Here is a 20,554-nt window from a genome sequence, read left to right as displayed (position 1 = left end):
TATTTAGTCACTGAGTCATGTCCAACTCTTTGCGACTCCATCTTAGTTCAGCCCACCAGGCTCTTCTGTCCATGAGATTTATACAGGCAAGAATACTGGCATGGGTTACCATTTCCTTCTTCAGTCTATTTCTGAATAATATCCCATTATATATGCAACAGAAATGGCAACCCACTTCAGTATTCTTGTCTGGAGAATCCCATGGAAAGAGGAACCTGGTAGGCAAAGTCCTTGGGGTTGCAAAGAGTCAGACATGACTGAGCAACTCACACTTTCACTTTCAAGCTATTGAAGGACATTTTGGTTGCTTCCTGTTTTCATCAATTATGAATAAAGCTGTTAGAAGAAGAAAAAAATCAAGCAAAAGAATACAGATTAAAGAAGTTGCCAGTAGAATTTTATGACACAGTGGTTGCAAAACATGAGAGAAACAGGAGAGTCATGTACAACGCCAGTTTTTTCTAAGCCACTGGAAGAATGGGCTTCCCACTTATTGAAATAGAGAAGGCTGTGGAATTTGACTTGGAAAAATAAAGTTTAAGAATATTATCTGAGTAAAACCAATACAATATTGTAAAGTTAAACAATAAAATAAAATTAAAAAAAAAGAATATTATCTGGAAACTAGTAGATCTGGACTGCTATTTAGACATCCATTTGGATATGCCAAGTTGGCAGTTGGATACATAAAAGTGAAATTCAAGAAACATCTGAAATCAACCTTCAAGCTAGAGAACTGTCAACATATGTACACTATTTAAATCCATAGAACTGAGACTAGATGAGACTGCTGGTGAGTTACTTCAGTCGTGTCTGACCCTATGCAACCCCATAGACGGCAGCCCACCAGGATGCCCCGTCCCTGGGATTCTCCAGGCAAGAACACTGGAGTGGGTTGCCATTTCCTTCTCCAGTGCATGAGAGTGAAAAGTGAAAGTGAAGTCGCTCAGTCATGTCCGACTCTCAGCGACCCCATGGACTGCAGCCTTCCAGGTCCTCCATCCATGGGATTTTCCAGGCAAGAGTACTGGAGTGGGTTGCCATTGCCTTCTCTAAGGATTGAGAGATGAAATCAAAATAATGGGGGGACCGAGAAAGCATGCCCTTAAGGTTAGAGGCAGCCATGGCTGTGGTATATAAGGAACTAGTGAGCAAAATCATATGTACACATTGTAAAAGTGTCATTTTTTGATGCTATCTGTACCTATGTAAGATGTAATCATTGGTGGAAAGTGGAGGGAGGGTACACAGGATCAGTCTGTACTATGATTGCAACTTCTTGTGAATTTGCAATTATTTCAAGATATAAGAATTTTACAAGTCTATTGACAAAAAAGTACTTCACGGAAGATGACATGGATATCTGTGGGATGTTGTTGAGAGTTTTTATGAGATGAGAACTGAGAACTGACCCTTGGATTTGTTGGTGTGGCTGACATGAGACGAGCGGTTCTTGTGGACCAATGAGGACAAAATCCTGACTCAGGTGGATTCAGTTGAGGATGGGAAAAAACTAAAGATTGCAATTATAGACATTTTTAAGGTGTGTTTCTGAGAAAGGTATTTTTATAAATAAAGCTAAAGGTAGATATGGAGTCTGGAAATAGATGTGGAAACAAAAGTTCAGTTCAGTCACTCAGTCGTGTCCGACTCTTTGCAACCTCACGGACCATAGCACGCCAGGCCTCCCTATCCATCACCAACTCCCAGAGTTTATCCAAACTCATGTCCATCAAGTTGCTGATCCCATTCAGCCATCTCATCCTCTGTCATCCCCTTCTCCTCCTGCCCTCAATCTTTCCCAGCATCAGGGTCTTTTCTAATGAGTCAGCTCTTCGCATCAGGTAGCCAAAGTATTGGAGTTTGAGCTTCAATACCAGTCCTTCCAATGAACACCCGGGACTGATCTCCTTTAGGATGGACTGGTTGGACCTCCTTGCAGTCCAAGGGACTCTCAAGAGTCTTCTCCAACACCACAGTTCAAAACCATCAATTCTTCAGGGCTCAGCTTTCTTTCTAGTACAACTCTCACATCCATACATGACCACTGGAAAAACCATAGCCTTGGCTAGATGGACCTTTGTTGGCAAAGTAATGTCTCTGCTTTTTAATATGCTCTTTAGGTTAGTCATAACTTTCCTTCCAAGGAGTATGTATCTTTTAAAAGAGTTACTTAAACAAAAGAGTTACCTAAAAAAAAAAAATGATAACTTTTTTTGAATGGGATGTATTATAACATGTTTTTATGGGGCTTCCCAGGTGGTGGTAGTGGTAAAGAATCCACCTGCAGTGCAGGAGAACAGGAGATATGGGTCTGATCCCTCGGTCAGGAAAATCCCCTGGAGAAGGAAATGGCAACCCTCTACAGCATTCTTCCCTGGTGAATCCCATGTACAGAGGAACCTGGCAGGCTACAGTCCATGGGGCTGCAAAGAGTTGGACATGGCTTAGTGACTAAGCTATGTATGCTGAGAGCAGCTCTCCAATCAAAAGAGTAAATGATCATTTGTTGAGGGATTTGGCTTAGATCAGAGCAACAGCACAGGTATAGGTGTAAACTGTAGGCTGAGCATTTACCTGTCCTCCAGGGGGGACATTTTGTGGGCAGAAATGCAAATAGGTGATCATACATGGTGTCAATATGTCATAAAATTTCTCTTTCAATCGCTTCTATTTTCTTAGGGAAATAGGAAACAAAATCACGTTAAGGATGCAGCAGGAGATGCTGGCAGGAGGAGGAAGAGGGTACAAAATGGCCCTTCCTCCCAACAGAGGACTGTTCCTCCCAGTGGAGAATGGATGTGGGGAACAGAGCAGGGATGTCATCATTAAAAACCGAGTTGGATGTGGTTGACTCATCACTGCATGTCTATCTGGGTTTTTTCTGCAGCCACATTTACCTTGGGAGTCCATATGGATTTGGTCCAATTTGAATCTAAGGTGCCGACAGCAGAGTGATGACAAACACAGGGGAGTGATTGAAATGAAGGCTGCAAAACCTGAGGATGGCAGGGGGAGACATGGAGACAAGAGGGCATGAGGGAAGGAAGTGAGAAAGTGGAAAGATTGGGGAGTGTTGGCTCATCGGGGTCCAAGAGTGATTGGACTGAAGGTATTTGAGGACGTGACCTGGAAATGTAGAGAGTGGAGGTCTGAAATTGGGGCAGCCCCCTTTGCTGCTGGAAAATGATCATGTATTGCTTTTGAGGAGGTGGAAGATGAAGGTGGGGATGAAGGCCTGCCTTGGAACTGGGTTGCTGGAAGAGGGACAAGGGAACCAAGAGGCCAGTGTTCAGAAGATGGTCTAGCTTGATACTGAACTCAGTGAGAAGCAAGTCAGATGTATCATTGGAGACACTGAAACTGAACCAGAAGTAAAAATCTGCAAGGACTGGTGAAGCTGCCCCAGGGATTGTGTCGATGACTCCAAGGAAGAAGGTGCTAGATTCTGAGGATGAAAGACTCCCAACTGGAGCACTTCAGGGAGGAAAGAACAAAAGTGGTCGGCAATGAAGTGCATGTCTGTGAGCATGTAGTCCAGGACAGTGGCATTCAGGACGTGGGTACAAAACTCAGACCTTAGGGAGGATTTCATGATGCAGCATCCTGAAAAGACATCTGGCTTCCATGAGTGTAAAGAAGTGGGGGTTGTACCCCAGAAGTGGTTGAGATGTGGGAAATTTTGCTGATAGGAGCTTGGGCGAGAGGAAGGAACCATACACGTGAGCTGTGTTAATCTTTGAGGGGAGGTGGGGTGACCTTAAACCAGTACTTCTCACAGTGTCTTCAGTACCCAAGGATGAAGGATGGAAGGGAACTGTCCACCAATGGTCTCACGTATAACACAGGTGATGAGGCTGCAGAAACAGTAGCATTAGATCTGGGACCCATTCATTCCAGCCCTCCAGAGGAGTGGAATCCTCGGGAAGGGGGCTGCCTTCCGACCACCGGACTTTGTGACCCTCTTCTCCTCTTGTGGCAGCTGCTAAACTCCTGGTGAAAGTGGTGTGTAGATCTTGGAGAACAGTCTTACTCAAAGCAGTGGTAAAAATGATCAAAAGAAGTAAATAACCTGTCATTAAGTGATGACTTCCCCGGGTTGGGAAGATCCCCTGGAAAAGGAAATGGCAACCCAGTCCAGTACTCTTGCCTAGAAAATTCCACGGATGGAGGAGCCTGGTGGGCTACAGTCCATGAGGTCACAAAGAATTGGACACGACTGAGAACTTTTTTTTTTTTTTTTTTTAAGCAATGACTGCATGCTAAGTTGGAGAAAATACAAATAGCCATTTTTATGGAGTCATTAGTATTTGCCTGCAATATTTTGAGCACTTTACAGCTATTGATCTATTTAACCTTCACAGCCACTCTACAAATTGTTGTTGTTGTTGTTCAGTCATGAAGTCATGTCCAACTCTTTGCAACCCCATGGACTGCAGCACACCAGGCTTCCCTGTCCTTCACTGTCTCCTATAGTTTTTTCAAACTCTTGTCCATTGAGTCAATTTTGCCATCCAACCACCTCATCCTCTGTTGCTTCTTTTCCCTTCTGCCCTCAATGTTTCCCAGCATCAGACTCTTTCTAGTGAATTGACTCTTCGAATCAGGTGGCCAAAGTATTGGAGCTTCAGCTTCAGCATCGGTCTTTCCAATGAATATTCAGGACTGATCTCCTTTAGGATTTACTTCTCTGATCTCCTTGCAGTCCAAGGGACTCCCAAGAGTCTTCTCCAACACCACAGTTCAAAAGTATCAATTATTCGGCAATCAACCTTCTTTATGGCCCAACTCTCACATCCATACTACTGGAAGAAACATGCCTTTGATTGTGTGACATCCTTACTATCTTTGTTTATAAATAGCCACACTGAGGCCCAGAGAAGAGAACTTGTTATATAAAGGGGCGAAAACTCAGATTCCAATCCAGGCAGCCAACTTGAAAGCTCGCACTGGTACCAGTATCCTACACAGCCTTAAGGAAGGCATGTTAGAAAACATTGCCTAGTATTAGCAAATGAACGTTTTAAATGTGTGTGCACATCTTTCTTCTTTGCTGAATATTTTTCTATACAATTTTTAAAATTGAGAAGAAATTATGTGCCGAGGTCCAGCCCTGGCTGATCCAGGGAGTTCGAAGTGAGGACTGCATCTGCGAGGATCAGGATACAATAGCTTCAATTAGATATTAATTAGAGATGTAAAGAGTAATAGAATGAGGATAGCTCAGTAGGAAAATTCAGTGGAGAAAAGAGGCTGAGTAGCTTGGTTTACGTGGGAGACCCATAAAACTTCAAGACAAGAAGTTTGTACCACTTACGTAGGCCGCAGGCATCCTTCCATCCTCCCGAAGGAGAGGAGACACTGAGGCCTCCCCGGTTGGATCTTAGAAGCCCAGGCAAAATTAGTAAGCTTGGTGGGTTCCACACTCCAGATGGAGACTCAGCCAGAGTTTGAGAGAGAGAGCGACATGGGCAGACCAGTATTTCGAGAAACTGATCCCAATTCTTTATTTTCCATGGTCTACTTTTATACACTGAGATGTTATGCAAAAGTCACACGGGGTCAGCAATCCTGACTTTTATCAAAGTCAGGTGCTTCATACAAATGTATACAGAGGTCTTAGGGGTGTTACATCATCTTCTGGCCAGGGGGCCTGCTGACAATTTATGACCCTCTCCTTGTGACAGCGGTCAGTCAACCAGGACACTTATTTCTCCAGGGGTGATTATTCTTAAAAAAGACTCCACCTTCCGAAGGTACCAGATAAAGTTACATTCCTATAGGGTGAGGGTGTAGTGGGTTTTAATTAAGGAAAGAATTTACTTAGCCTAAGGTCTAACGTGATTAATATCAAAGGTTAATACTTATTTCTTCTATATATCCATTAATGTGTACAAGGGCAGGGAATGTGGAGACTTAGCAACAAACATTGGCTCAACAAATGAAAAACCCTTCACCAATACAATTTCTAATCAGCCCACTATACTTATACTAATGGTTTTCTAACTTTTCTAAGGAACCTGTTTTTAGAAGGTTTAGAGCATCTCGTGCCTCTCATGGTTGGGAGGCTGTAAGCAATCACATGTGGCCGGACAAGCCTGTCAGGCAGGCTAGAGAACCATCAGAGGAGTTTGTAGGTTAAAACACTCTTGTCACGCCCAGGAGTTTTTATTAACTGGAGCTCTAAGTTAACTACTTCTCCAAAAAAGGTGGTGGGGGACAGCCCCCCCATAAGGTCAGAGATGTAGGTGAAAGCACAAAGTAGTAAAGTAGGCAGGCTCTGGTTATGGGGGTAGATGCTCGAGGATTTCCAGGGGGACTCCTGAGGCTCGATCCCGCCTTTGCGTATGTCGAGCCTCCTTCCTCATGACCTTTGCCATGGGTGGAGGTCCTCACGCCGGCTCCCAACAATTATGCAGGGTATACTCTGCATTTTATAAATTTAATATTGTGAGTCAGGGGTTTGCTGAAGCAGTGTGACAGATGCTTGGTAACCACCGCATGGTTTGGTTGCATTGTAATTTATTTAACGATTTATCTGTTGTTAAACATTTAGTTGGTTTCAATTTTTCTTTATGATAAATATGGCAAAGTATGTCTCTAAATAATGTTTTATTCTGTATTTTGAATCATGCCATAAAGTTAAATTCCTAACAACACTGATACCCAAGCAAAGCTTATAATACTTTTACAGTTTGGGTTGAAACTTTTTAAAAGTTGTGAAATTTCTTAGGGGACATAGTGCACTCTGATTTCTGCTTACAGTTAGAATTATCTTCCCCACTTACAGAAATCAGTACATTCAAACACATCTTTTATTAAAAACCTTATCTTCTTCTTGGATTAACTTGATGGCATTCAAACTCTTTTAAGCTGTGGATTTTTTTTTTTTTTCAAATGCAAGATTTTGTGAAAACTCAATATAGGAAACGGATTTAAAGAAATAATTGCTCTGATAGTTGCTGCAGGATTAGACTCCTTGACTCCATTTTTCCACTTGTGCCCTCTGACCCCTTCATGTGGCTGTCCCAGGAGCATAGGTTTTACTATATGGAGTGAAGGGACTCAATATTGATATTCAGCATCTTATTAGGAAACATTTTGGGTGCTAAATTTTATAGTCAAGTATTTACCTGGCAGTTTCAAACCTAACTTCATTTTCTTTCTGCATAATGTATTAAAAAAAAAAAAGTGTGTGTGGATATGATGTAATTGTAAATAACACTTACTTAAGTAGATACCCTCCCCCAATTTTTCAGCTTCTAGACAAAAAAAAAAAAAAAAAATTTCTCTGTATTTAGCAGAATTAATATTAAGGTAAATTTTTTGGTACATTTGTTCTACTATTAAAATCCAGGGATAAAAAAAAGAAACTTACATTATATTGATATAAAACTATAATATACAAATATTGGCCAGAATTATCTAGTTTATTTTAATAGTTATTTTTTAATAGTTTACTTTTTTAATTTAAATTTATTTATTTTAACTAGAGGCTAATTATTTTACAATATTGTATTGGTTTTGCCATATATCAACATGAATCTGCCACGGGTGTATGTGATTTCTAAGTTTACATTAAATGTTTATGGAGCTTGAAATAACTCTTCAGTTTCCAAGAAGCTTGTCCATAATCCCCATTTCTTAATGTTTTACTTTGATTATTTTGCTTTGTCTGCCTGCCTTGACTTTATTTCTTCTTGAAATTTCCCTGCTGCTCTGCTGATAAAAAGAACATTTCTGGACTTGTGGCTCAGCTATTTGCTGAAAACAAACAGAGCTAAACAAACACTCAACTGAACCCCTTCTGTGTTGCTACCACAATGAAACTTTCTTCTTACAAGCTTGCTGCAGTTTTTAATAAAATATTATATTTTTTAGAACTTTATATTTGAAAATACCTCATAGTACTATAACTAAATTAGCTTACTTTCCTGCTTTTACTCTTTGAAATGATAAAGTTAGATGTTATCTTAAGCCCATAGGTATATTATTATAGTCCCATTCCTCCTACTGAAGATGGCTGAGTGGAGGGTCCGTGTAACTGATTCAAGTACAGGAAATGTTGATTCCTGTGCATGAGGAAGGAAGAGAGGGGACTTTACTGAGTTCCAGACTACCTATGAGGCCCAGGCGAATCCCTGAGCACAGCCAGGCTCATAAAACTTGTCGCCCAATGCTTTGTCCTGAGCAAAGGGCTGAGAAATGGGGCACAGCAGGCTGAGGAGACAGGGAGCAAGACAAGGTGGATGAGAGACGGCAGGATGTTGAACCCAGGAAGGGGCCAAGGGACAGACATGGAGGCCCTGGATGTGGGGTATCAGACAGGATGATTAGTGCCGAGTCCCTGGGGCTGGGACAACACAATTGTCACATATGGACTCCAGGGTCCCCAGCAGGCCACAAAATCTTTGGATACTCAGTTCAGTTCAGTTCAGTTGCTCAGTTGCATCCAGCTCTGGGATCCCATGGACTGTAGCACACCAGGCCTCCCCGTCCATCACCAACGCATGGAGTTCACTCAAACTCGTGTCCATTGAGTCGGTGATGCCATCCAGCCATCTCATCCTCTGTTGTTCCCTTCTCCTCACATCTTCAATCTTTCCCAGCATCAGGGTCTTTTCAAATGAGTCAGCTCTTCGCATCAGGTGGCCAAAGTATTGGAGTTTCAGCTTCAACATCAGTCCTTCCAATGAATATTCAGGACTGATTTCCTTTAGAATGGACTGGTTGGATCTCCTTGCAGTCCAAGGGACTCTCAAGAGTCTTCTCCAATGCCAAAGTTAAAAAGCATCAATTCTTTGGTGCTCAGCTTTCTTTATAGTCCAACTCTCACATCCATACATGACTACTGGAAAAACCATATCTTTGACTAGATGGACTTTTGTTGGCAAAGTAATGTCTCTGCTTTTTAATATGCTATCTAGGTTGGTCATAACTTTCCTTCCAAGGAGTAAACATCTTTTAATTTCATGGCTGCAATCACCATCTGCAGTGATTTTGGAGCCCCCCAAAAACAAAGTCAGCCACTGTTTCCACTGTTTCCCCACCTATTTGCCATGAAGTGATGGGACCAGATGCCATGATCTTAGTTTTCTGAATGTTGAGCTTTAAGCCAACTTTTTCATTCTCCTCTTTCACTTTCATCAAGAGGCTCTTTAATTCTTCTTCACTTTCTGCCATAAGGGTGATGTCATCTGCGTATCTGAGGTTATTGATATTCCTCCTGGCAGCCTTGATTCCAGCTTGTGCTTCTTCCAGCCCAAAGTTTCTCATGAGGTACTCTGCATATAAGTTAAATAAGCAGGGTGACAATATACAGCCTTGACATACTCCTTTTCCTATTTGGAACCAGTCTGTTGTTCCATGTCCAGTTCTAACTGTTGCTTCCTGACCTGCCTATAGGTTTCTCAAGAGGCAGGTCAGGTGGTCTGATATTCCTGTCTCTTTTTCCACAGTTTATTGTGAGCCACACAGTCAAAGGCTTTGGCATAGTCCATAAAGCAGAAGAAGATCCTTTTCTGGAAGTCTGGAACTTTTCTTGGTTACTCAAGCCCCTTATAAAAAATGGCATAGTAATATATGTATGTAAACTCCACACACATCTTCTCATATAATTTAAATTATTTGTAGAATATTTGTAATACCTAATACAATGAAAATGCTATGTAAATAGTTGTCAGCATGCAGCAAACTTAAGTTTTACTGTTTGGAACTTTCTAGGAATATTTTTTGTATGTTTTCCATCTGCTGTTGGTAGAATTTATGGATGCAAGAGCAAACTCATTAGGAATGAGCAGGATGCTGAGAAAGTTTGAGGGCAGGAGGAGAAGGGGGCTACAGAGGATGAAATGGTTGGATGGCATCATCAACTCAATAGACATGAGTCTGAGCAAACTCCGGGAGATGGTGAAGGACAGGGAAGCCTTGCATGCTACAGTCCATGGGGTCACAAAAAGTCAGACATAACTGAGTGACTGAACAACAACAAAATGGATATAGAGTCTGCAGACACAGACAGCCTAGGGTATACTCTTTGCTAGGATTATGTGATAGGAAAGAAGGGAGGGAGAGTGGAAGGGAGAAATGAGAGAAAAAAATGGGAAGAAAGAGTGGAAGGAACAGTAGTTACAGTGTCTTCAAAAAAATGTTGTCTTACAAATATTTGGCTGCCCTATATATACAGTTTACTATATACATAACATTTTGTATTAGATGATTATATAAATTGAATAACTTCTATTTTTTTACTATGTGGAAAAATTTACAAGATCCATTTCTCTTCAGAAGAGTATTTATTCCAATGCTAATTTGTATCCTCAGTGTTTTACATTTTACCTTACTGATCCTTTCCTTGTCACTTTTCCTTGATTATCCATTTTAAGTTTTCATGTAGCTGTTTCCTACTCAGAATCATTTTATGATATTGGCGCCTCTCTGTTTTCATCTTATTCAAGGACTTCTCTGAAATTCAAAGCCAAGTGCACATTCCAAACTCTATCTGATGTAAAGATTAGGGTGGATACTTCTTTTAAGATCACTGTGTTTTCACAGCCAGCTCACAGAAAATGAAGCAAAGATGGCTAGGTACTTTTAAGACTCAAAATGTTGCCAACTTGTTTCTGTCTTCCTTTGAGAATAAGGTTGAGCCACCTGTGAACGTCAGGTGTATAATAACTGCACATCACAGATCTTAGAAAAGACATAATTTCACTTCTTTTTTTAGTGGTAGTTCAGTTCACAGGCAATATAATTGGTATACTGTTACATCTTTCCATAGAACTAAACTAACAAATCAGAAGAAAGAAACCCTCTTTCCGATTGTCTGTCATGATTTTGGATTCAGAAAATATTTGCCACCCATGAAGAGTGGTGCTTGATGGAGGTACTTGTGTCTGAAGCCACTTTTAAATGTGCTTTCTCTCTTCTGCCCCTTGCAGCCGAGGGGGCCTGCGGAGGAACCTTGCGGGGAACGAGCAGCAGCATCTCCAGCCCCCACTTCCCTTCCGAGTATGAGAACAATGCCGACTGCACGTGGACCATCCTCGCAGAGCCCGGGGACACCATTGCACTGGTCTTCACTGATTTCCAGCTCGAAGAAGGATACGACTTCTTAGAGATCAGCGGGACAGAAGCACCGTCCATATGGTGAGTGCTGGACAAGAGACATCTTTCTTGCCCTGCTCTTCTGGCTGCTACAATGTAACCTATAGGGTGAATGATTTGTCAGAGCTTCTGGGATGTTTCTTGCTGGTTTTGGAGCTAGAAAAGTTGTCTGGTCCTGGACACTGGAATTTGCCTCAGTTTGGGCTCCTATGAAGCTACACAGCAGAGGCAGCTAAGTGAGCTGAGCTAGTTTTGGATTTGGTCTGGAGTTGATTCAGTGTCAACAGATATTTTTAGATGGTGGTGATTTTAAAATGTCGTGATACCAGTCATTTGTCGCCTGTGCTGTAAATATGTGATTATGTATATCTTTTCCTCTGTGGAGACCATGTGACTAACCTGTGCAGGTCACAAGAGAACCATAAATGCTCATCTGATGCATACATAATGCTGGTTATCTGATCAGTTCCCTGGCGTGAGTGCTGGTGGTGACAGGAGAAAACCCAATCAAATCCACTATGATAGCCTCTGGTTTATGGTGTTTCTTGCATGAGCAGACTTTGCTGTGTTCATAATACAACTGAAGAATAGATGTTTAAAGATGTAAAATATACATAAAATTAAGTCACTTGATATGAGTTGAACTGGGTTTTTTTGGTCTTGTTTAATGTTTTAATTTCTTAGCATTTTAAGAACTGCAACTGCTACCTATTTCAGGTCTTCAACAACAAGGAAACTCCACTGTAAGTTCAAAATAAGTTGGAATGGAGGAAATATTGGCTCTTGATGCATTGGTGGAGGGGATGAAATGAGTGATTTTGAACATCTCTATGGGTTTAAGTTTGCATTTCAGTACAGAGACTGAAGGATAAAAATATCAAACCTGACAAATGTCATAAGTTAGACCACCTGTTTTTACACCAATTATCAACACTGAATTTTACTTTATTTTCCAAGACTCAACATTCAATGCAGAGAATTTGTATTTATAGACGGTTATTTCCTTTCATTAATTTTATTGTCCTTATGTTAAATGTTACTTCAATTAAGAGAAAAATAACCACTGCCTCTGTGATATTTGTTTTCCGCTTCATTCATCTGAGCAATACTTTTAGATTGAGCAGGGTTACCCTTTCGCTTATTTGATGTTATACAATTTAAGTTTTAAGACTCAAAGATTGATTATGTTATTATCTGTGTAGCTTCTTGTACCGTCAGAGCTCATGGAACCTGATACCAAACTGAAAGTTGGGTGTCCTGGATTCTGCTCCAAGTTCTGTCACAAATCATCACTGTGACCTTGAACAAATCATTTAACTGCTTATATAAAAAGAGGCTGTACTAAATGAGCTGTACTGTTTTAAATTAATTCATTCAACATCTACTGAGTGCCTTTCTCTGTCCATCAGTGTAAGAGGTTCAGTGATGCAACACTCTCCTGGATCTAAAATCACCTCGTTTTATTCAGAAAACCATTGCAATGCAAAAATATATGGTGACACATTCTTAGAAATTCAGCCATTCCTCGTTAAGGCCTTATTTGTGAGAGATTCCAGAGATCTCAGGCATTTCCTGCATGTGATGTCAGGTTGGGAGCGGGGAGAGGCAAAAGTGAGGCATATTGGTTGACGGTTGTATTAATGGCACCCGTGGTCAAGGTTGGCTTTTGCAAAACAAACTTTGTTTATGCAAGAAAGGAAGCTCTACAGTGTGAGTGTCCATGTCCAAGTCTGAAAGAGAAACAGGGATGCTGAGCAGAGACACGGAGCACAGTGGTGCAGAGTCCTGCAGAAGTCCTCATGGCCCTCCACACAGCGTGAGCACCCTGAGCAGGCAGACCCCTCGGTCTCTTTTGTCTGCAGTAGGCAGACCGCCGCAGGACTGACTGATCTCACTTGATGTGGTTTTGTCCATTTCTTCTTTTCTCATCCCTGCTGGTTTCTCTCGCATCCTTTCCTCCTCTCTGTTTTATCTCCACCAGTCCTTTCCCCAACTCGGGTCCCCTCTTCCTTCAATATCAGACTCAGAAAAGTGTGTGTGGATGGGCTCTTGAATGTGCTAACACTGTGATCTGTCAGAAATGCCAGGTGGGGCTGCGGCCACGCGGGTGCCTGAAAACAACAGCGTACAGTCCTTATCATGTAGGGAATGTTGGAGGAATCGCCCCATGTCATCCTGGTGCTTGGATTCAGACTGAAATGGTTTCCAGCTCTCTGAACTCTTTCTCTTGGCGTTTGCCAGGACACCACATTCAACAGCAATCTAGCGGCAGTGGGTAGGACCCGAGCAGTTGTTGAAAAACCCTGGATGGGACTTGTGCCCTGTGTGCCTTCCGGTCTAATAAACTGGGTTTCCTGTTGGTTCATTGTGGTTCCTCTCTTCTGATAGTCCTCATCAGACATGTATGGGGCTGTGTTGACAGTTACCTTCTCGAGATGACTTGCACCGTCCTGTAGGCATGCACAAAGCCCTGTGCACTCGTTGACATCCTTGCCCATTTCTGATGAAGTGTCCGAGAGGCACAAAGGATGGGAGATGGCAAACCTGAGGGAGCAGGTGAGGGGCGAGGCTGTGTCTGAAGGCCTCTGAACCCAAACCACATTTTCTTTTCACTCTAAGACTGTCCCCCAAGTGGAACAGTCCAGGTTTGAGCCTAATGGCCTGTTGGGGAAGTTCCCTTTCCTCTGTTTCAGGACTGACACTGGGGTTTGGATCCTAAAGCCTTGAGCAGACCACCACCTTAAGGGAGATGGGCTACTGGAGAAGCCTCTGAGCACACAAGTGCGTCAGTAGAGTCAGGGACAGCAGAGCTTCTTGGGGTGACATTGAGTGTTTATCACAGTTACAAAGAGGAATATCTTGACATGACCATAGGACCACTTTACAAGAGAATGGTCTTCAGTGGAGGCAGGAAAGGAAAACATGGTTTTCCGAAATCGCTACGGAAACATACGTGGGCACATTTACAATACAAAGCAGAGCCACTGGGTTACCTTTCCAGATTTATACAAACGCATAATAGAACTTATCTTCAAAAGACTATTATTTAACTGTAATTTTTGAGTGACAGCCTCTGCCATGTGTCAGATTCTAAATTGGTATATTTAAAAGATTTACCCATCCCCGAACTGCAAGAAAAATACTAAGTAGCCATGTAGGTGGGTGTACTTCATCTCGGGTGCAAGGTTACACGTCAATGACAGCAGGACCATGCTAATGGCTATGGGTGTAGAAAGAGTGCACATACACATATAATTTTCCAATAATCTATTTTTAAAGACAGACTATACAAGCAAGGGCACTCTGTGAAGAAGCTACTTGGAAAATTGTTGAGAAGAATAATAGGATTAGCCTTATTTTCAATTCATTTGGAGTGAAGTTACCAACTCAGCTATGTTTTATGTAAGGGTTGCCATGGCTACAGCAGAGGCAGTCTAAAAGTGGTGGATGATGTAAAGTTCCAAAATTGTCCATATGTTAATCTTGGTGTGTTGGGGGGGAGGGGGGAGGGCAGAGAGGGGGGCAGCATTCGCTTTAGCCTAAGCCACTCTGCTTCCATCAGATGAGGCTTGATTCATTTTGAACTGGTTAGATTCTAAGTTTAGACAGGTCAGCCTCTTATACCTTCAATACCTTCTTTAAAGGGACAGCCGTCCGTCCTAGTTGTCTTTGCAGTGTGGTCCAGTAATTACGATTTTTCCTGAAGTCAGAAACCTGGTTAGCAGTGAGACTAACCATTCCTTCTTACTTTCTAAAGTGATCCAATCTAACTCCTAATTCTGGAAATATCAAGAGGAAAGCAAAAGATTGATTTTATTTCAGCGTTAAGCTACTAAGGTTTCTAAATTAAGACATGGTGGTTAAAAGAATTTGGAACATCACAAAGTCTTGACAAAAGACCAGCAAGAGAGTGTTTGATATCTTTAAAATATGCACTCATATCTGGGCATAATTATCTACCCTGTTTCAAGACGGGGTGAGTGTGTCTAGGGGTAGAGAAGGAAGAAAAACAAGAACTCATGAATGTGTTTAAGATGTGCCCTCAGGCTTACTTAAACGCATTAGTTTCTTAAAAAACCTTCAGTGACTGAGCTACGATGATTGGAATAAAACCCAGCTGAAGCCTGAACAGATCATTCAAGACTTTTCAGAGCATGGTCCACCCTGCCCACCAGCCTGGCCTTTTCCATCCCCGGCAAACACCGTCACTTTGCCCCATTAAATGCACCTTGGTCTTCACCTTAGCGGATGTTTGTGTCTCTTGTGTGTATGTTCAGGAGCCAGCCTCCACGTGGAACACCCAGGCTGCTGAGCTGAACAGACATTAAAAGACGTAAGGGACATGTAGGTGGTAGAACATGGGGAGGAGTACCACCAGGAGGGCGTAGAGTTTTACACCACTGTCCTCCCTGGAAAACCACACTGATCATAAACTCAAGAGTGCTTCCTAGCCCCCTCAAATTAACCCTGATTTCTTATATCAATAGAAAATCTGTTACATATGATTTTTTTTGTTTTAAAGCTTAAGTTTAGTTATTCACTAAGCAACATGGCCCTACCCCTTTGCCTGTCTGGACTGTGTGAGATTACATGTTAGAGGACAAAAAGTAGTCTTGTAACTACACTTTATTCTGTTCCCATTAACCAGGCAAAACTTCACCATTAAATCAATCTAATCAGCGATTTGCTGAAGCCAAAACAGAACTTCAAAGGAACTGGCAAAGCTGAGTGAGCTTTGAAGAACCCTTGAAGGGTCAATTAACACCTGCAGTGTTTATCCAGCTTGTCACTTAATTGATAATTGACTTGGTGTCTATTTAATTTCTAATGAGGATGGATTATAGAGGCATACACAGAGCCATCAACACCCAAAATCAGTCCCTCGGCTGACCTGCTGCCTGTACAGAAAGGAAGCCCTGGCCTCTCCCTCCTCATCTTGTTTTTTAACTGTTCATTTTAATGTCATTTCGTGGAGAATCTGCAAAACCAGCTCAGACCGTTGGTTTACCACCCAGCCCAGGTTCCCCTAACAGTCACATCTTATACACCTGTAGCGTTGTAATAGAAACCAAGAAGTTAACACTGACACTAACTCACGGATGCACCTTTCTCTGCCCCAGAACTCAGTCTAGGGGTCTGTGTGGCATTGAATTCTGTGTCTTTCATGGCCTCCAAGTTGTGACTGTTTCTAGTCTTTCTGTTTCCATAACCTTGACCTCCCTCATGTCATGGTTCAGTCTGGTCACGTTGTTTTGGGGGAAAAGGTGGCATTTTTCAGGTAGAAGGAGAAAGAGACCATAGGGCATTGTTCCATGACCACCAACTGATATAATTGCTTTTTTTTTTATGTTTTCCATTTTTAATTTAAGTATAATAATTACATTACACAGACCTATTGTAATGTTGTATTTAAGCATTTTCTATGGAACAAGCAAAACATAAACAGATATCTTATATGTGTGTGTATGTATGAATCAGTCTATGAACTTCTACTTTTCTGAAACCTCTGCATGCTCTCCAAAGGCCTGAGGCCATAAATAACATGTTGTCGTTATAACCCTTTTCCTAAGTCCCTCTTGTACTCAAAATATCTTTCTCTAAAAATTTCTTAGAATAACACGTTATTCTAAAAACAACTTACACTGAATAATAATATTCACCAGGTATTGCTAAGTACCAGGCAAGTATAAGCAGTCACCACGGCTTAGAGATACTCTTTTCCCCATTTTATAGGTGAGACAGTGGACTCAGAGAAGGTTAAATGCCTTGCCTCACAGCCTCACAGATTCCAGGTGGCAGAGCAGGAGTTGAAACACAGACAGTCCCAGACCATAATTCTTCACTTATTTAAATATGTCAAGATGATATTCCTATATGGTCTTTAAGTCAAGATAATAAAAGTAAATAGGAATAACTTTATTTTTTTATTATTAAAAATAAAAGCATGTTATACTCCGGAATTGTCCCAGAGTGACTGCCATTTTGTCTGACCTCACTGGACACCACAGGGAGCCTAAGGCACTCCAAAGCCATATCTGGCCCTATTATCTCCGGTGGTGACGCAAGAATCCTCCTTTTAAAGTCTTCTTTTTCCAGTCTATCATGTGTAAGATAAGGTGATAAATCTTACTTGGTATGAATAAATTATTGGTGTTACAGGCAATGGGAAAACTTTCCCCTAGGAGTATAAATTCATTTCACAAAATACAAATTGCCTGTTTTTTGTTGTTGGTTTTTATTTGTTTAGTTGGTTGTTGTTGGTTTTTTTTTTTTTTTTTTTTTGGCAGTTCACCTCTCTTTTTGTATGTGGTCTTTTGTCCAGGAAGCAAAATTACAATTAAATTAACACTTTTAAATAAATTTCCTTTTTAAAAACATACTTCCTTTTAAGAGTCTGTTGTGCAAATCCTATTTTATCCATTCTCAGATAATAGTTGCAAGCTTTCTTTTATTCCTAAAATCAGCCAAATTTGTCTGTCATGGTTTTCCATTTGTACATTTTGATGTCTTCATTTAAAGTTTCTCTCAAACTCTGAACATCTAATTTTCATGGAGCACTGGTTAGGAGAATAAGGTAATTTTGTGCAATCTAAGGCATCTCTGAAGAATGTGCCACTTTATTGCTCAGGTTCCATCCTGTGGGCACATGGCATGCATGCTCGGAGAGTCCTGTCTGTGAGCAGTGGCTGGAACAATGAACGTTTCCCATCAGTGGACTTTAATAAGGCCAAGCACTGAAGTAATTCTGATTTGAAACCCTTTACACAACTCAGTTCAGTTCTGTTCAGTCGCTCAGTTACGTCTGACTCTTTGCAGCCCCATGGACTGCAGCACACCAGGCCTCCCTGTCCATCACCAGCTCCCAGAGTTTACTCAAACTCATGTTCGGTGAGTTGCTGATGCCATCCAACCATCCCCTTCTCCTCCTGCCCTCAATCTTTCCCAGCATCAGGGTCTTTTCCAATGAGTCAGTTCTTCGCATCAGGTGGCCAAAGTATTGGAGTTTCAGCTTCAGCACCAGTCCTCCCAATGAATATTCAGGACTGATTTCCTTTAGGATGGACTGGTTGGATCTCCTTGCAGTCCAGGGGACTCTCAAGAGGCTGCTCCAACACCACAGTTCAAAGGCATCCATTCTTCAGTGCTCAACTTCCTTTATAGTCGAACTTTCACATCCATACATGACCACAGGAAAAACCATAGCCTTGACTAGATGGACCTTTGTTGGCAAAGTAATGTCTCTGATTTTTAATATACTGTCTAGGTTGGTCATAACTTTTATTCCAAGGAGCAAGCATCTTTTAATTTCATGGCAATTAGAATCCATCTTTTATTTAAAAAACCAGGAGGTTTTTATTTTTGTGAATTATGAGCTTTAGAATATCTGGAACTTGGGGAACCTCCTAAAGCGATTCCTTTGTGGTTGGATAAGGAATCTGCATCCTGCAAGGATCGGTGCCTTGCCCCGCATTGCGGGGTCCTTTCCTAGGAGAGAAGGCCGGTCTCTGTGTGTCCTCAGAGCAGAGCCCACTGCCTGTGGAGCCATTCTCATCTGGGTGGGGCAGCAGGGCCTGTTTCCTCTAGTTTCTCTATCCTCTTGCCATAGCAGGCAGCTTGGGATAGTAGCTAAGAGAAGCCTCCTTACTCAGTCTAGGGATATGGCCTCAGCTTTGCAACTTGCAAGCTTGAGGATGCAGAGTGGGCTGCTGTAAGTCCCAGGCTGGTGTCTGTGAGATGGAAATGGCCCTGACAAGACAGCAGAGGCTTGTGAAATGGAGCAAAGGAGGGGTGGTTTGCAAAGCCCTTGGCCCATGGCCTGCAACATACAGTGATTTCTATAACTGGTGGAGTGTTTATTGCTCTAAGAAACAGTGCCATAGAGACTCCAGAGTTCTCATATTTTCAAGTTAAAATGTTCTGAAAACCCTGCACTTTTGTTTTTAACCTGTATTTAATTTTAAAGGGCTATTTTTAGAAAATAACCTTCTTTTTCTTTTAATTATAAATGCTTTGTTTCTTCTGTGCTGAACCTTTCAAACCTGTGTCTTGTCTTTGATACACCATTCTTTTTTTTTTTTTGAAAATCCAAATGCTATATATGCCCAGGTCATTTTACTATTAAAAGTAGACAACTTAGGAAAAATATAATGCAAGAACCATAGAATTTGTACCAAAGTGTATATGCATCTATTTGGCAAACTCTAAAGCACATAACGTGTACCCACAATTGTGACAGATGCTAGTCCAGTGCTTCTCAAGTGCATTGTGTATAGGAATCAGCCAGGATCTTTTTTCCTTTAGGATTACATCTCAAGAGATCTGAGAAAGGCACTGAGATTCTCCATTTCCAGCAAGTCCCCTGGTGATGTGGGCACCCCTGTTCTGTGGACCAGACCCAGAAGTGAGGCTCCAAAGCATCTGGGTGGGGGGACAGACAGTGGCCAATGAATAACTGCGGTAACTTCAGATTAAATTTCAAGATTACAGTACAGTGTTATTAACCATAGTCACAGTATGAAACATTGAATCCTCAGAACTTGCCCATCTTGGGAAATTTGGAAAAGTGGAAATTTGGACCCTTTGACCAAATCTCTCCATTTCCCCCACCATCCAGCTCCCGGTAACTACCATTCTAGTGTTGAAGTACATGAGTTCTATTACTTTGTTTTTTAATTTAGATTCTACTTGTAAGTGGTGTGGAGTATTTGTCTTTCCCTGACTTATTTCACTTTGGGCTAAAGAGTTAGTTTCATTTGCCAAAGATTCTCAGTCTTTTAATATCTTACTTAACATCAGCTAGAGGATGTAGCAATTCACCAAGCATATTTGACCGTGAATCACATGTCTTTGGTGGAATGTAGATTAACACCTAGGGCCGTGGGTTAGGAAAAAGCTCTGCTTTCTGACACATCACAGAGACTGGCCTGATCTGATTCCAGGCAAGGTTTGCATTCCATTTTGCAACTTAGACTGAAAGTGACTTGATCCTCACTTGCAGTTTCCTCTAGCCTTGCCCTCAATCCCTTTTCTCTGTCTGCAAAGCCTCCTGTTCTGCTGTGTCAGCAAAGTCCTTGGTCATCAGCTCAGATGATGAGAGAGAGAGATGGCCTTGGAGTGAGAGTGATGATGGTTTAAAATGTCTTTTTTTCTTCTGTGTAGCTGGGTGATTTGGATTAGCTATTCAAACTCCAAGAGTTTTCATTTCCCAACTGTAAAATGAGGTTAATGATACTTAGCTTGCGGAGCAAAGATTAAAATATAGGGCATAACTCTGTCGCTGTCCATGGTACAGAGATACTGAATAAGCCATATCCATCATGATTGCCAGGCTGTGTATGAAACATGAGGAATCAGCTGTAGAGGTGAAGAGAGCAGTCTGAGTTTGAGGAAAGAGAAACAGTTACCTTGCGAGGCCATCAAAGAGTGTTTCAAAGACCCTGAGAGCAGA

The 20,554-nt window shown here is 41.7% G+C and overlaps 1 protein-coding gene across 1 annotated transcript in view; it reads left to right on the top strand.

The window, feature by feature from the left end:
* CSMD1 (CUB and Sushi multiple domains 1) overlaps window positions 1-20,554 on the top strand; it is a 2,074,203-nt gene that overhangs the window by 1,024,243 nt on the left and 1,029,406 nt on the right. Inside the window, exon 5 of the mRNA XM_086379826.1 lies at window positions 10,941-11,148. Within this exon, the coding sequence (XP_086235952.1) occupies window positions 10,941-11,148 (208 nt within the window). The remainder of the gene's footprint in view (window positions 1-10,940; window positions 11,149-20,554) is intronic.

The sequence above is a fragment of the Bos grunniens genome, chromosome 27, assembly GCF_055505025.1.
Source record: "Bos grunniens cultivar Pamir isolate PY7600 chromosome 27, Bosgru_T2T1.0, whole genome shotgun sequence".
Classification (NCBI taxonomy): Eukaryota; Metazoa; Chordata; class Mammalia; order Artiodactyla; family Bovidae; genus Bos; species Bos grunniens.
Note: the sequence above shows the minus strand (reverse complement) of the source record. Positions and strands in the feature narration are given on the sequence as shown.